At 40.7% G+C, this 15,921-nt stretch overlaps 1 protein-coding gene across 3 annotated transcripts in view; it reads left to right on the top strand.

The window, feature by feature from the left end:
* The window catches only part of TTC1 (tetratricopeptide repeat domain 1), a 59,535-nt gene that overhangs the window by 20,575 nt on the left and 23,039 nt on the right, over positions 1-15,921 (top strand). For all 3 annotated transcript variants that reach the window (XM_032259536.1, XM_032259535.1, XM_032259537.1), the window contains exons 3-5: positions 10,146-10,206; positions 11,953-12,065; positions 15,389-15,425. In XM_032259536.1, coding sequence (XP_032115427.1) covers positions 10,146-10,206; positions 11,953-12,065; positions 15,389-15,425 — 211 coding nt within the window. The remainder of the gene's footprint in view (positions 1-10,145; positions 10,207-11,952; positions 12,066-15,388; positions 15,426-15,921) is intronic.

Raw genomic sequence — 15,921 nt, 5'->3', positions numbered from 1 at the left:
GGCCCTGTGAAGGGAGGACACTTTGGAGGCAGAGCTCTGGCCCCTGTGGTGGTAGAGGACAGTACTTTGCCAAATCATGAAACCAAATGTCAGTGGCAGTTCCAGGATCAGTAGTAGCAATGGCAGTGCCAGAAGGTTGGGGACTTTCTTGTGTGTGGTTTTCTTGCTCTTTCACCCGGGCTGGAGCGCAGTGGCATGATCTCAGCTCCACCTCCTGAGTTCAAGCCATTCTCCTGCCTCACCCTCCCAAGAAGCTGGAACTACAGGTACCCACCACCATGCCCAGCTAATTTTTTTTTTTTTTTTTTTTTTTTTTCTATTTTTAGTACAGACAGGGTTTCACCATGTTGGCCAGGCTGGTCTCGAACTCCTGACCTCAGGCAGTCCACCTGCCTCAGCCTCCTAAAGTGCTGGGATTACAGGCATGAGCCACTGTGCCCAGCCTAATTTTTGTATTTCTAGTAGAGACAAGGTTTTGCCATGTTGCCCAGACTGGTCTCAAACTCTTGAGCTCAAGCAATCCACCCTCCTTGGCCTCCTGAAGTGCTGGGATTATAGGTGTTATCCACCACACCCACTGAGATTTATTTTTAACATAGGTCTCAAAATGACTATAGGTCAGGGCCCTGGAACTGAATACCATGTTTTGGAGCAGTGTCATCCTCTTTTCAAATGCCCTAGTTCTTGACAGCAAGGGAATTAGAAATGACTTTTTCTTTAGGACTATGAAACATATAAGCTCTGTGTTCACCTTTTTGTAGCAGTTTCTGTGCCTTACTCAGTTCTACTTCCTCCAAACAATTATTTCCACATCTGTGAAAGACGGTACGGTCTTGTGGGTGGTTCAGACTATGAACTTTGTTGTTTTGTTTAAAAGACAGGGTCGCCGGGCGCGGTGGCTCAAGCCTGTAATCCCAGCACTTTGGGAGGCCGAGGTGGGTGGATCACGAGGTCAAGAGATCGAGACCATCCTGGTCAACATGGTGAAACCCCGTCTCTACTAAAAATACAAAACATTAGCTGGGCATGGTGGCGCGTGCCTGTAATCCCAGCGACTCAGGAGGCTGAGGCAGGAGAATTGCCTGAACCCAGGAGGTGGAGGTTGCGGTGAGCCGAGATCGCGCCATTGCACTCCAGCCTGGGTAACAAGAGTGAAACTCCGTCTCAAAAAAACAAAAAACAAAAACAACAAAAACGAAAACAAAAATACAGGGTCCAGCTTCGTTGCCCATGCAACTCCTGGACTCAAGTGATTCTCCCACCTCTATCCCTCAAGTACTTGGGACTATAGGTGTGCACCACCTCACCTAAAAACATGAACTTGGAAATGTTAGATCTGTCCTAGCTCCATCATTTAACTTGGCGTGAAGTGGGATCATAAGAATTAAATGACTAGCACATAAAAGCAATCAGGGACTGTTGAGTATAGCTATTAAGTCAAATTAAATGAGCATAGACCATAAAATATTTCAGGTCTAGAACAGAACTTTGAAGATCTCTTAAAAATCATTTTTAGATACTTGTTTTTTTCAAGATTGCAGGCATACATTCATTCCACAGTGTTATAGATAATATGACAACCTCAATTATTTAGCTCCTTCAAGTTACCTTACAAAGAAAAATTGAGCGTTTGGCTAGGGATGTGGGGATGAGAGAATTTGGAAAGGAGTACACCGGAAGTTTCTGAGGTTCTGGCAGTGTTCTCTATCTTATTTAATTTGTATAGTAATTTTGTGGATGTATATTCTGCAACAGTGTACTAAGGTGTACATTTGTATGTGTTTTTCCATATGCATTATACTTCTAGTTGTTGAATCAATTTTTGATATTGGGGTATTGAACTCTTCAACTGATGTTGGATCGTCTGTTTCTCCTCCAAATTCTGTCAGTTTTTCCTTTATGTATTTTGTGGTTCTGCTGTTAGATATGCATACACTTACAGTTGTTACATTTTCCTGATTTGTTGATCTTTTTACCATTATAAAATATCCCCTTTTTTGGTCTCCAGTAATACATTTTGTCTTGAAGCCTATTTTGTCTGATAGCACTTCATCTACTTCTCTTAAGATTGCTGTTTGCACAGTATCTCTTTTATACTTTCACTTTCAACCTGTATATGTCTTTGGATGTAAAGTATGCATCTTATAGTCAGCATATAATTGAATCTTGAATCCAGTGTGCTAATCTCTGTTATTTGGATTATTTAGTACATTCATATTTAATCTGCTTATTGATATGGTTGGATTTACATTAGCTATTTGATTTGTTTTTTACAAGTCATATGTGTTCTTTATTCTTTTTTTGCTGCCTTTCTTTGTATTAATTTTTTGCATGCCATTTTAATCCTTTGGATTTTATTAACTATATTTGCTTTTTAGCTACTTCTTAGTGGTTGCTTTAGGAATTATAATGTGCATCTTTTTATAGTCTACGTTACAGTTTCTTTGGATTTTTAGTTTTTAAAAAACCTTTATAGTTTTTTGAGATTTTTTTGTTTTTGTCTTTGTGGAGGCAGGATCTCATTCTGTTGCCAGGCTGGAATACAGTGGAGCAATCGTGGATCACTGCAGCCTCCACCTCCCTGGGCTCAGGTGATCCTTCCACCTCAGCCTCCTGAGTAGCTGGACTACAGGCCCACACCACCATACGCAGCTAATTTTTGTATTTTTTGTAGAGACAGGGTTTGGCCGTGTTGCCTAAGCTGTTCTCAAACTCCTGAGCTCAAGTGATCTACCTGCCATGGCCTCCCAAAGTGCTGAGATTACTGGTGGGAGCCACCACACCCAGCCCTACTTTAGTTTAATACTACTTAATTTTCGTGAAATATGTTGATAGATGCTTTGCTTTAATATAGCTCCATGTCCTGTCCTCCACTTTGAACTACCATTGTCATGTACATCATATCAAGATATGTTGTAAACCCAACAACTGAGTGTCATAATTACTGCTTTTTATAATCTTTTGTCTTTTAAAGAAATTGAAGAAGAGAAAAAATACTACTAGAGTCTTACCATTTCTGATGTTCTTCATTTCCTTCTGTGGTTCTGAGTGATCATGTACTGTTATCTCCTCCAGCCTGAAGGACTTTAGTATGTTTTGTGAGGCAGATTTCATAGCAGTGAATTCTCTTTGTTCATCTGTCAAAGTCTTTATTTTGCCTTCATCTTGAGGTAGTTTTGCTAAATGTATAATCTTTGTTGAAATTTTAAAGTTAGCCTTTATCTCTTCAAGTATTTGTTCCATTCTTTTTTCTCTTCCCTTCTTTTGGTTCTTCCATTTGTGTCGAGAGGGCCCTGTTTGTTTTTCTTCAGTCTTTTTTGTTTTTTGTTCATTCTTCAGATGGAATAATTTATTAAAATACAACTTCAAGTTTACTTATTCTTTTTATTTTTAGTTTGCAACAAGGTCACACTCTGTCGCCTAGGCCGTAGTGCAGTGGCACAATCATGGCTTCAGCTTCCTGCTCAGCCGATCCTCCTACCTCAGCCTCCAGAGTAGCTGAAACCACAGGTGTGCACCACCACACGTGGCTTATATTTTTGGCTTTTGGCTAGAAACAGGGTTTTGCCATGTTGCCCAGAATGGTCCAAACTCCTGACTCAGGTAGTTTGCCCGCCTCAACCTCCCAAAGTACTGGGATTACAGGTGCGAGCTAATGCTCCCGGCCTGTCCAGTTTTATAGTTGGCTTTAGGGAAGAGGATTTGGCAACCTCCTTACTTCAGCACATCAGAAATTCCACCTATTTTTGAACTGTGTAAATAATTTTTTTATTTTCAAAAAGTAGAATTAAATCAGAAAGGATGAGGAAAAAACTAAGCCTTAAAATTGACCTTAAACAGAAACAAATTAGCATAACCGTAATGAATTGATTATATAGGAAAGATAATTCCATTAACTTTGGACACAGACTCTGACTGCACCAAAACCTTGAACTTTACATACTAGGTTCATTGTTGGTAATGATATTTATAGCAGTGTTGAAACTCTTATTTATTGTAGGGTAGAGCAAATTAATAAAGTTGCTATTCTGAGAACCAGAGTTTTCACTTTGGAGGAATGTGAGGAAGAATCCTGTATTTTTGGATTTCATTTGTATGTGTTCTTTGGACTCATAAGGATTTCATTTTGTTTAAGATGTATTTCCTGGGTTTCTTCACTGAGAGGGTCTAAAAGCAGTAACACCTTAGTAACAGTGAACACACTAACACCCAGATCTTTGTTTCTAAACATTCTTCCACACTAAAAGAATCCAAGACCCAGTCAAGTGGGGTGGCTCACACCTGTAATCTCCGTACCTTGGGAGGCTAAGGTGGGAGGATCACTTGAGCCCAGGAGTATAAGACCAGCCTAGGCAACATAGTGAGACCCCCACCTCTCCAGAAAAAAAAAAACTAGCCAGGTGTGGTGGTGTGCACGTGTGGTCCCAAATACTGGGGAAGCTGAGGTAGAAGGATCACTTGAGCCTAGGAGGTTGAGGCCTCAGTGAGCCATGATTTCTTTAGCCTGGGTGGCAAAGCGAGACTTTGTCTTTAAATAAATAAATAAGTAAAAATTTATCTAGGACTTCTTTGAGATACAGACAGATCTAGGGTAGGTAAAGTACAGAATACTACACCTGGAATATTATGTAAACCTGTAAGTTCACCCTTGGGAGAATAAACCCAGGTAAAATGCCCATGCAAATCCTGCAAGTAGGCTAGGGAGGCTTGAACTAGAAATCCTAGAGAACTCGGTACCTGGAGCATGGTTTTAAAAGGCCATATGGGATATGGGTAGGACCAGCCAGAGGAGGGCATTGACGGAAGCCTCTTCTGCCCACATCTGAGGGCCAAAAAGCACTCTACAACGCATGAAACCATTTAAGCATTAAGTAACACTCCAAATTTTTTGCTGTGCTTTTATTGTTTTTATAATTTAAAACAATCTGTAGGGCAGAATCGAATTACAAAATTAAAAGCAGTATGTACAGTCTGCATTCAAAGAAAGACCATGTGGGAAAAGAAGTGAAAAGTGGCCCCAGGGAGGAGATACAGTTTGTACTAGACTTTGAAAACCACAGAAAGTTTGGTGTTGAGGAGTTGGAAGGAGGATATGGAAGAGTTATTCCATGGAAGGACAAGGTGGGGACATATAAGCAAACAAGTGGAATGAAGTATAAGCATGGTAAGCTTTGAGAGACGATAGTGAGACCAGACTGTCTAGCAGAGAGGACATGTGTTGCATAAGTTGAGTAGGTTGGAATAAAAACTTGACGTAGTGTGAACAAGAGATTTCTGAATCTTGTTTTTTCTCATCTGTAAAATGAGTCAAGACCACCATGCTCACCTCTCAGAATTGTCTTGAAAAACAAGTGAGCTAATGTATGTGACAGCAGATTTTTAGCAGTGAAGCACTATACTGGTATAGTTGTAATGAATTTTGAATACCAAGTTGAGAAGTTTACAATTGTGATAGTAACTGTTCAAATAAACTCCATTCATTGAGAGCATTGTCTATTTGGGGCTTTCCTTGGCATTCCTGTGATGATTTACAGTGCAGGATAATGTCACTGTTTCCCCTAAGTTTTCAGTGATGGAGAAGAATACTGAGTAAAGAGTCCTATAAAATTTCTTGGTTTCCATTTTTATGGAAGTAAAATTCAAGATCGGATGTTTCCCTGTGAGGCCTCTCTGGAATGTGTTAAAAGGCATTGTGGAGGTGTGTGAGGGCTCTAACCACATTAGAAGCTTCTGTTCATAGAACAGAACCTGGAAAGATTTTCCCTGATAGTGCTACAGAATATCAGCACTGCCAGCTCATGTATGTGTGAATGTTGCTGGCACTTAGCACGCTAAAGAAGACCTATACACTGTCATATCTATCCTTGGATTCCAGTAATATTGTACTATATGCCCGTCATCCTTTGGAGAAAGAATATATTAAGCAGAAAAAAAATCCAGTCTTTGTACTGGGATCATCAATTCTATCTTGGCACAGCTGGGAAATAGTTCAGCTTTCTCCTCAATGTACTATTTTTAGCTGTTTCCAAGGAGATGTTCAGAATGATACTGATAATTGCATTACTCTTTAATTTGTACAATCTGTGGAGAAGGAAGTGGCAGCTCTTTTTCAGTGTTTACTACTCCGTGGGCCACTGGGTTGTGATTTATCAGTTCAAACAATGGAATGCCTTACTTAGAATAATTGGCCTCAGCTCACACCTGTAATCCCACAACTTTGGGAGACTGAGGCAGGCGGATCACTTGAGGCCTGGAGTTCAAGACCAGCCTGACCAACATAGGGAAACCCCATCTCTACTAAAAATAGAAAAAATTAGCCGGGTGTGGTGGCACATGCTACTCAGGAAGTTGAGGCATGAGAATTGCTTAAACCTGGGAGGCAGAGGTTGCAATGAGCCAAGATAACACCACTGCATCCCAGACTGGCTGATGGAGTGAGACTCTGTCTCAAAAAAAAAAAAAAAAGAATAGTTAACCTCAGAATTACATTCTAGAGCCTTTTGCTTTGCTAGTTCAACTTTCAGTCCTTCAAGTTATAAAGGCAAGATGAGTGCTGGGCACACTGGCTCACACCTGTAATCCCCACACACTGGGAGGCTGAGGTGAGAAGATTGCTTGAGCCCAGGAATTTAAGACTAGCCTGGCCAATACAGTAAGACCCCATCTCTACTAAAAATAGAAAAAAATTACCCGGGAACGGTGGTGCTTATAGTCCCAGCTACTCAGAAGTATCGCTTGAGCCCAGGAGTTCAAGGTTACAGTAAACTCTTATGGTGCCACTGCACTCCAACCTGAGCAACAGAAGGAGACCCTGTCTCTGAAAATAAAGTATTTCTCAAGCTGGCTGCTCATGCTGGCCCTTATCACCAATTCCTTTCTGGATACTTGAGTCTTGACTTTGCCCATTGGGAACTTGATGTTATAAATTTACCAAAGAATGATTGGTCTCTTAAAACATGAACACACACACACACTTACTTTACAAGAGCCCGATCTGGCAGTCTGAGTGATTCATCTGTGTTCACAGAACATTCCTAATGAGTTGGCTCTGAAGAGAAGATTATAGATCAGAGAGTAGCTTGAGATTTACAGTTAATGCTAAAGAAATTGAAATTCTTAAAGGATGGGCATTAAACTTTAGTAACTTGACGAGTTAACCCCTCTCTAAAGAATGTGTTTTTAAAACAACTGTTAACTGAATTTGTTATGTTGTCTTGGTTTCCAACACCCCTTCCTATTTGAAGGAATTCTCTTGTGTTATAATCTTGTTGAGTGGCAGTACCCCATGTCTCTCACTTCATCCTCTGACAACCAAGGCTTGTGACCTGTGCTTGGTATATTAGATGCTTCTGACCAAGACCTTGAATCTAGATTGAATGAAGCAAAGATGATGGAATGGTTGGAGTTGATTTGCTATCATTGCAGCCCTGTCCTGGCAATTCTTTCACTGGAAGACACTCAAGCATTCTTAACAGAGTGTCCTTGAGTTTTACCTGCTTGCTTGCTTTTTTCTTTTCTTTCCTTTCCTTTTCCTTTTCCTTTTCCTTTTCCTTTCCTTTTCCTTTTCCTTTTCCTTTCCTTTCCTTTTCCTTTTCCTTTTCCTTTTCCTTTTCCTTTCCTTTCCTTCCTTTTTTTTCTTTTTCTTTTTCTTTTTCTTTTCTTGAGACGGAATCTTGCTCTGTTGCCAGGCTGGAGTGCAGTGGCATGATCTCGGCTCGCTGCAACCTCTGCCTCCTGGGGTTAAGCAATTTCCTGTCTCAGTCTCCCGAGTAGCTGGGACTGCAGGCACACGCCAGCACACCCAGCTAATTTTGTGTGTGTTCTTAGTAGAGATGGGGTTTCACCGTGTTAGCCAGGATGGTCTTGATCTCTTGACTTCATGATCTGCCCACCTCAGCTTCCCAAAGCGCTGGGATTACAGGCGTGAGCCACCGCACCCAGCCGAGTTCTACCTGCTTTCCAAGCCTCCTTTAAGCCTCCCATTGATTCTGTGAGCACTGATATCTTTCCAGTAAACCTGCCCCCTAAAATGTTTTGCTTAAGGTAGTCTTTTGCTTGCATCCAGTAATCATAATCAATACAGTAGAGATCATTACAATCCAAGCATCTTTCTTATGAGTAGTACTAGGTAAATATGGCCATATTCTTATATTTTATTTTTTCTAAATTCCTTTAGAATAGCTATTCCCTCAGATATGTTATATCTTAAAATGAATTGTTACTTGTGCCTGCTGTGTGTCTGGCACATAGTACTTACCTTTTAGTTTCTTTATTGAGATTCTAAAAAAAAAAAATTAAGTGCTCTGTTTAATCCACAGTGTAATATTAAGACATTTGGGAAATACCTTGGTCTCATCAATAGAATATTGACAACTCTTTTCCAAAGAAAGAATATTTTTACTTTCGTTTCTGTATTAGTCCATTTTCACACTGCTGTTAAGAATTGGCTGTGGCCAGGCGTGTTGACTCACACCTGTAATCCCAGCACTTTAGGAGTCCAGGGTGGACGGATCACCTGAGGTCGAGAGTTCGAGACCTGTCCAACATGGAGAAACCCCGTCTCTACTAAAAATACAAAAATTGGCTGGGCATGGTGGCACATGCCTGTAATCCCAGATACTCAGGAGGCTGAGGCAGGAGAATTGCTTGAACCCAAGAGGTGGAGGTTGCAGTAAGCCAAGATCACACCACTGCACTTCAGGCTGGGCAACAAGAGCAAGACTCTGTCTGTCTCAAAAAAAAAAAAAAAAGAAAGAAAGAATTGTCTGAGACTGGGTGATTTATAAACAAAAGAGGTTTAATTGACCCACAGTTCCACATGGCTCCAGAGGCCTCAGGAAACTTACAATCATGGCAGAAAGTGAAGGGAAGCCAATTGTTTTAAAGTGTGGCACTTTTGAAAACCATCAGCTCTGGTGAGAGTGAACTCACTGTCACGAGAACAGCGTGGGGGAACTGCCCCCATGATTCAATCACCTCTGACCAGGTCCCTCCCTTGACCCATGGGGATAGTTGGGTAGGGACACAAAACATATCAGTTTCTAATGTTAAAAGGACCAATTGTTTAGATTCCAGGCTTCTCCTGTATATGAAATTCCCTGCTAATTTATTTCCTCCCTTTGAAATTACTTAATCAGAAGCTTCAAGAAGGAAGAAAGCTCCCCTCCCCCCCAAAAAAAAAAGAAAGGAACTTTGGGGTATTCTCTGTTTTGGCGGTTTCTGTTGTTTTTGTTTTAAAACACTGTGAAAAGGTGTCAGGCAGACAGACTGTTCTGCTTGTTTGGCTTGTGCCAATTAATATTGTTAAGATGTTCCAGAAGAAAGTGCACACACTCAGCACGTGTCTGCTTTGCTTTGCAGAATAACATTCTCTCATCCTTTGTGTTTGGTGAGTTTTTAACCATCTGTGCAAGTTTCTGAGTTGTTTGAAGAGCTAAGAAAAGAAAGACTTATTTATTTAGGTTTCTTCACATTTTCACGTGTTAACCTGCTAACGGTATTGTCCCCACGAATGTGCTCTCCCAGCATACTATGTCTCCTTCATGACACAAACCATGAAGGGTTCTTATAGCTATAAGGATTAAAGTACTTATTTCACAGAAAATAATAGCTTATTTATTGAGCCCTTATTTACTAGTCACTGTATGGGCAGCTTTACATATATTAATCCATTAAACAGTAGTCCATAAAACTATTAAAGCTTCATTTTTGAAATGAAGAGACTGAGGCTCAGGAATATTCTGAAACTTGTCCGAAGTCACATAACTAGTAAGTAGTAGAAGTTAAAATTTGAATTTACACTGGTATGCACACCAGTGGGTATGTTATTTAGTTTCATTTCTGAGTAAGTAGATATTAAGTGATAATAGAATTATCATTCCATGCAAAAGATAGAAGAAACATAGAAAGCAAAGAACATGCCAAGAAAACTGTTCTTTGTTTTAAACATCAAGAATGCAATTGATAACTAGCCCAATGGTCGTATGTTTTTTCTCTGTCACTGTGCAAGGTTTAGGTGAAACTGATCCACTTCTTAAAAGTCAGACTATTGCCTTTTAAATGGACTTGTGTGTAAAGAAAGCCGACCTTTTTGTTCACTTACAATAATATTGTGAGAAATTATGTAATTCTCCGATCTCTTTCAGAAAAGAAGAGAAGAGAGCACTAGACTAAAGGAGGAGGGAAATGAACAGTTTAAGAAAGGAGGTAAAATAACTTTCAGCACTGATAATCTGGTCATCTTGATACCTCATCCTGTCGTAGAGCCTGTGAAGAAACCCCAAAGAACATTTGGAAACAACTAGCAAAACCAGACTTCACAATACAGCATTGCTTCCCAGTACCTTGGCATTTTGGGTTTTTTACTAGGCCAAATTATTCATCTGATGGTGACAAATTACCATTTGTCTCTTGGCATGTGCATGGTCTTTCTGTAATTCACTATCTGTTAATCTAGAATCAGGGGTAAAACTCTTTAGCTCTTGCTTTGGAAAATACTAACCTGGAATGTCAAAAGGCTGTGTGCTGCATTGCTGTAAAAACCATGGTCCCCACTCCTTGGACTGCTCTGGTGTGGCCTAGGGTTGCCTGTCCTTTGGTTACTTTTTTTTTTTTTTTTTTTTGAGACCGAGTCTCGCTCTGTCACCAGGTGGAATGCGGTGGCCATTCTCAGCTCACTGCCATCTCCGACTCCCTGGTTCAGGTGATTCTTCTGCCTCAGCCTCCTGAATAGTTGGGATTACAGGCATGGCCATGCCCAGCTAATTTTTGTATTTTTAGTAGAGATGGGGTTTCACCATGTTGGCCAGGATGGTCTCGATCCCCTGACTTTGTGATCCACCTGCCTCAGCCTCCCAAAGTTCTGGGATTACAGATGTGAGCCCTGTGCCCAGCCTTCTTTTCTTTTTTTAAATTCTCCAAACTGCTTCAGAAGGGTTGCTCTTTCATGTGCCATTTTCTTTGGATGTCTTAAGTAGAGAGAGATTCTTCATGTCCTTCTGCAATTCTTACATTTGCTTAGAAATGAGTTGGTGGGGTTCGTTCTGATCATTTAAGTCTTCTGTCACATCTTAAAGTCTATATGCTTCAGAAATCTAGGAGTGTTAACATTTTCCCTTAGTTATTTTCAGGGTTTTTTTGTTTGTTTTTTTGTTTTCCAAAAGTTACCCTAATTACCTGATTTCAGATTTAAAATTTTTTTTCTTACATCCTGGTTTAGTAATCATTAATAATTTTTTTTCTAATAGAACAAATGCTTCTAATTTTGAAAGCATATTTTTTGTATGTTAATAGTAAATATTTCAAACCTGAGAAAGGAGTATATAGGCAATTTTCTGTTACTTTCCTGACCATAATTATGCATGTAACAATGAATATATAAATTTATATATTTATATATTTTCTCTTTTAAGGTCTTGATTTAAGTATTGATTTTTATATCGTTGCTTTTAGCTCTATCAAATGTCTCTTCAAACTTTTGATGGATGCGGTTTTAGCCAGGCTGACTGTATGAAAGGACAGTAGTTTCAATGAAAACAAATACGTATAATTTTTTCTTTGTCTCAGGCCATGGATCCCAGAGTTTAATCTCTTTCATCTATCCAGTTCTCTAACCTCCTTTGAAAACTCCTTTCTCAATTGCCCAGCCAAATGAAAACTGAACATTTAGGGAATGCCGGGACTCCTGAGTATTGAGGGCTTGTCACTGACAGCATGTTCAGCTGTCAGTTTACCAAGCACAGCCTGTAGATTGGCACAAGCAAACAGTGTTCCTTTAAAGAGAGAAGAAAGGAGGAAGTTATTTTTACTGCCCAAAACTTAATAGACTGTGACCATCATTTAACTCAAAACCTTCATCTATGAATGGAAAACTCCTTCTGAGATCCTGTGGAATACAGTAGTAACAGGAATAAAATCATAATGACCACTCATTCTTTATCTTATCATCCTCAGATTATATAGAAGCTGAAAGTTCTTATAGTCGAGCCCTCGAAATATGCCCATCCTGCTTCCAAAAGGACAGGTCGATTCTATTTTCAAATAGAGCTGCAGCAAGGATGAAGCAGGTATGAATCTTTGACATTTTCTTTTTAAAAAGCACATGGACTTGCAGTCTTTTCATACCACAGTTTCTCTCCAAAAACTAGCAAAGAGATTGCTGCTTCCCTTTTCCTGCCCATATATTTCCCTCATGTAAAGGCCACAGGGAGTATAGAAAATATTTTGAAAAACTTGAGTCAGATTACTGTTAACATTCCCCATTAAAGTAGCTGAGTGAATACTTTCATGAAAGGAGGGGTGGCAAATTTTTTGCTAAACTAGGGCAGGTTAATGAAGCAATGAGCCAAGTAGTACATATCCTAGAATAGAACTAGATGCTCGTTTTAGGCCGCTGGGATTCTATATAAACATGCAAAGGCACAGGGAAACACTGGTGAAAACTCTGGGCTTTAAACCATCTATAAAAATGGTTATTCCTAGGATTCTGATTTTTCTATTTGAAGTATGGACACTGGGAGAAATGTCCAACCATTGGGATAAAAGGCACTCTTAAGGCCGGGTGCAGTGGCTCGCACCTCTAATCCCAGCACTTTGGGAGGCTGAGGCGGGTAGATCACCTGAGCTGAGGAGTTCAAGACCAGCCTGACCAACATGGAGAAACCTGTCTCTACTAAACAAAATTAGCCAGGCATGGTGGCCTGTAATCCCAGCTACTCAGGGAGCTGAGGCAGAAGAATCACTTGAACCCGGGAGGTTTCGGTGAGCCAAGATCGTGCCATTGCACTCCAGCCAGGGCAACAAGAGCAAAGCTCCATCTCAAAAAAAAAAAGTACCCTTAAATGCAAAATGGGTGTCAGGGAACTTTTAAAAGCATTGTGTATTTCCAAAGGATTGAGAACCTTTAGTATAAAAAAGTGAATGTGGAATCGGTAAGAGTACAAATATATTTATTTTATACCATAATGGTACTAAAGTTAGATAGTTGGATTTGGGCCAGGCTTAGTGACTCACGCCTGTAATCCCAGCACTTTGGGAGGCCAAAGTGGGTGAATCACCTGAGGTCAGGAGTTGGAGACCAGCCTGGCCAACATGGTCAAACCCTGTCTCTACTAAAAATAAAAAAATTAGCCGGGCATGGTGGCGGGCGCCTATAATCCCAGCTACTTGGGAGGCTGAAACAGAAGAATTGCTTGAACCCGGGAAGCAGAGATTGCGATGAGCCAAGATCGCACCACTGCACTCCATCCTGGGCAACAAAGAGTGAAACTCCATCTCAAAAAAATAAATAAAAATAAAGTTGTTTTTTTTTTTTTTTTCTTTTTAGATTTTTTTGTTGAAAACTGAGATACAAATACACGCAGTAGCCTAGGCCTACACAGGGTCAGGAGCAGCAGTATCACTGTCTTCCACCTCCACACCTAGTGCCACTGGAAGGTTTTCAAGGGCGACTCAACCTGTCATCTCCTATTATAACAATGCCCTCTTCTAGAATGTTTTCTATAGGACCTGCCTGAGGCTGTTTAACAGTTAACTTTTTTTTAGTAGAAGGAGTGCACTCTAACATAAAAAATACTGTATAGTAAATACAGAAACCAGTAACAGCCATTTATTATCAAGTATGTATGTGTTGTGCTTTTTTTTTTTTTTTTTTCTTTGAGATGGAGTCTCGTGCTGTCACCCAGACTGGAGTGCAGTGGCATGATCTTGGCTCACTGCAATCTCTCTGCCTCCTGGGTTCAAGTGATTCTCGTGCCTCAGCCTCCTGAGTAGCTGGGACTACAGGCATGCACCACCATGCCCGGCTAATTTTTGTAGTTTTAGTAGAGATGGGCTTTTACCATGTTGGCCAGGCTGATCTTGAACTCCTGACCTCAGGTGATCCACCCAAAGTGCTGGGATTACAGGCGTGAGCCACTGCACCCGGCCTATGTTATACTTGCACGTAACTTGCAGTGTGGTAGGTTTGTTTACCCCAGCATTACACAAACACCTGAATAGTAGGTTACACCATGATGTTATGACGGCTGCTGTGTCATTATGTGATAGGAATTTGTCATCGCCATTATACTCCCGTGGGACTGCTGTTTTATATGCAGTCTATCATTGACTGAAACATCATTATACAGTGCGTGTCTGTATACAATTCAGTGGATTAAAATACCTTCACAGTGTTATACACCCAACACCACTGTCTAGTTCCAGAACTTTTCCGTCATCCTAAAAGGATACCCCATACTCATTAAGTCATCACTCCTCATCCTGTAACTTTTTTTTTTTTCTGAGACAGAGTCTTGCTCTGTTGTCCTGGCTTGACTGCAGTGGCGTTATCTCGGCCCACTGCAATCTCCTTCTCCTTGTTGCAAGTGGTTCTCCTGCCCCAGCCTCCCAAGTAGCTGGGCTTACAGGCACCACCACCACACACAGATAATTTTTGTATTCTTAGTAGAGACAGGGTTTCACCATGTTGGCCAGGCTGGTCTCGAACTCCTGACCTCTGGTGATCCGCCCACCTCAGTCCCCTAAAATGCTAGGATTATAGGTGTGAGCCGCTGCACCTGGCCCTGAAACTGCTTTTGATTGAATCCTGAAACAATTTAGTTGACATTGCTCCGAAATATTCAGCAAAATATTTAGTATTTGCTACAGTAGGCATTGTGAGAATATTGAACACTTATTTGAAATAACATTTCTGTAATATAAAAATTTCTAATTTCAGGAAAATGGACATTTTAGAGCTGCAAGGCATCTTATGTAACATCCAGTTCAGCCTACCCCTATTTTAGATGAGACAAACTGAGGCCTAGAGAAGGAAAGTAGCATGGGCAATGTTAAGGAGCAGGTTACTGTCAGAGCCAGGACCAGAATTCAGTTCTTGGACATCCAGGGTTCTTTCCGCTATGTCATGCTTCTAGAATCAGAAAGTGCAATTAGTTAGATATTTTGTTTGATTAGCCGTTTTGTATTTTTGTTTGATCAGTAAATGAATTAAGGTTTATATCTGAGACTACATGACAAGCCACACTGTGTGCTTGTAGACGGAGCATCTGTATACTTTCTGAAAGATACCGCTTTGGGGTATGAGAAAGGAGGGTAATTCAGTTATTCAGATGTCAGTCATTTGCCCTGTTTAGGTCACAGAGTTTCTCATTGTCAGCTTTGTAATGTAAAGTGTCTTGCAAATGTAATAGGTCATTTAGAACAATCTTTAAAGATACTCTCAGAAAGAAGCAACTTGAGTAATGTGTTACCACCAGGCTTTCAGATCAGAGCCATCCCCATGTTAATTTTGAATTTTGTCTTGGAAGTAACACTCAGGTTTTTGTGTAATTTATTTGAAAAGCATTCTGTATCTCAGGGCAACACATATTAATACTGTTTTTCCTTTTAGGACAAGAAAGAAATGGCCATCAATGACTGCAGCAAAGGTACAGCCTTGTTCATCTCACTGCATGTTAACATATAGGAGCATTATGTCAGAGGGGCTTTGGGTCCGGTGTGCATTGTACATGTGTACCCTTCCTCTGGGGCCTTTCAAGAGGTGGCTTTATAATTCTGTCTTTTTGGTTTTTTTTGTGGGTTTTTTTTTTTTGTTTTTTTTGTTTGTTTGTTTGTTTTTTGAGATGGAGTTTCGCTCTTGTTACCCAGGCTGGAGTGCAATGGCGCGATCTCGGCTCACCGCAACCTCCGCCTCCTGGGTTCAGGCAATTCTCCTGCCTCAGCCTCCTGAGTAGCTGGGATTACAGACACGCGCCACCATGCCCAGCTAATTTTTTTTGTAGTTTTAGTAGAGACGGGGTTTCACCGTGTTGACCAGGATGGTCTCGATCTCTTGACCTTGTGATCCACCCGCCTCGGCCTCCCAAAGTGCTGGGATTACAGGCGTGAGCCACCGCGCCCGGCCTATAATTCTGTCTTTTCAGA

Source organism: Sapajus apella, unplaced genomic scaffold, assembly GCF_009761245.1.
Source record: "Sapajus apella isolate SASKATOON/1434 unplaced genomic scaffold, GSC_monkey_1.0 scaffold110, whole genome shotgun sequence".
Taxonomy (NCBI): Eukaryota; Metazoa; Chordata; class Mammalia; order Primates; family Cebidae; genus Sapajus; species Sapajus apella.
The sequence above is the reverse complement of the archived record's forward strand: the minus strand, read 5'-3'. Positions and strand labels throughout refer to the sequence as shown.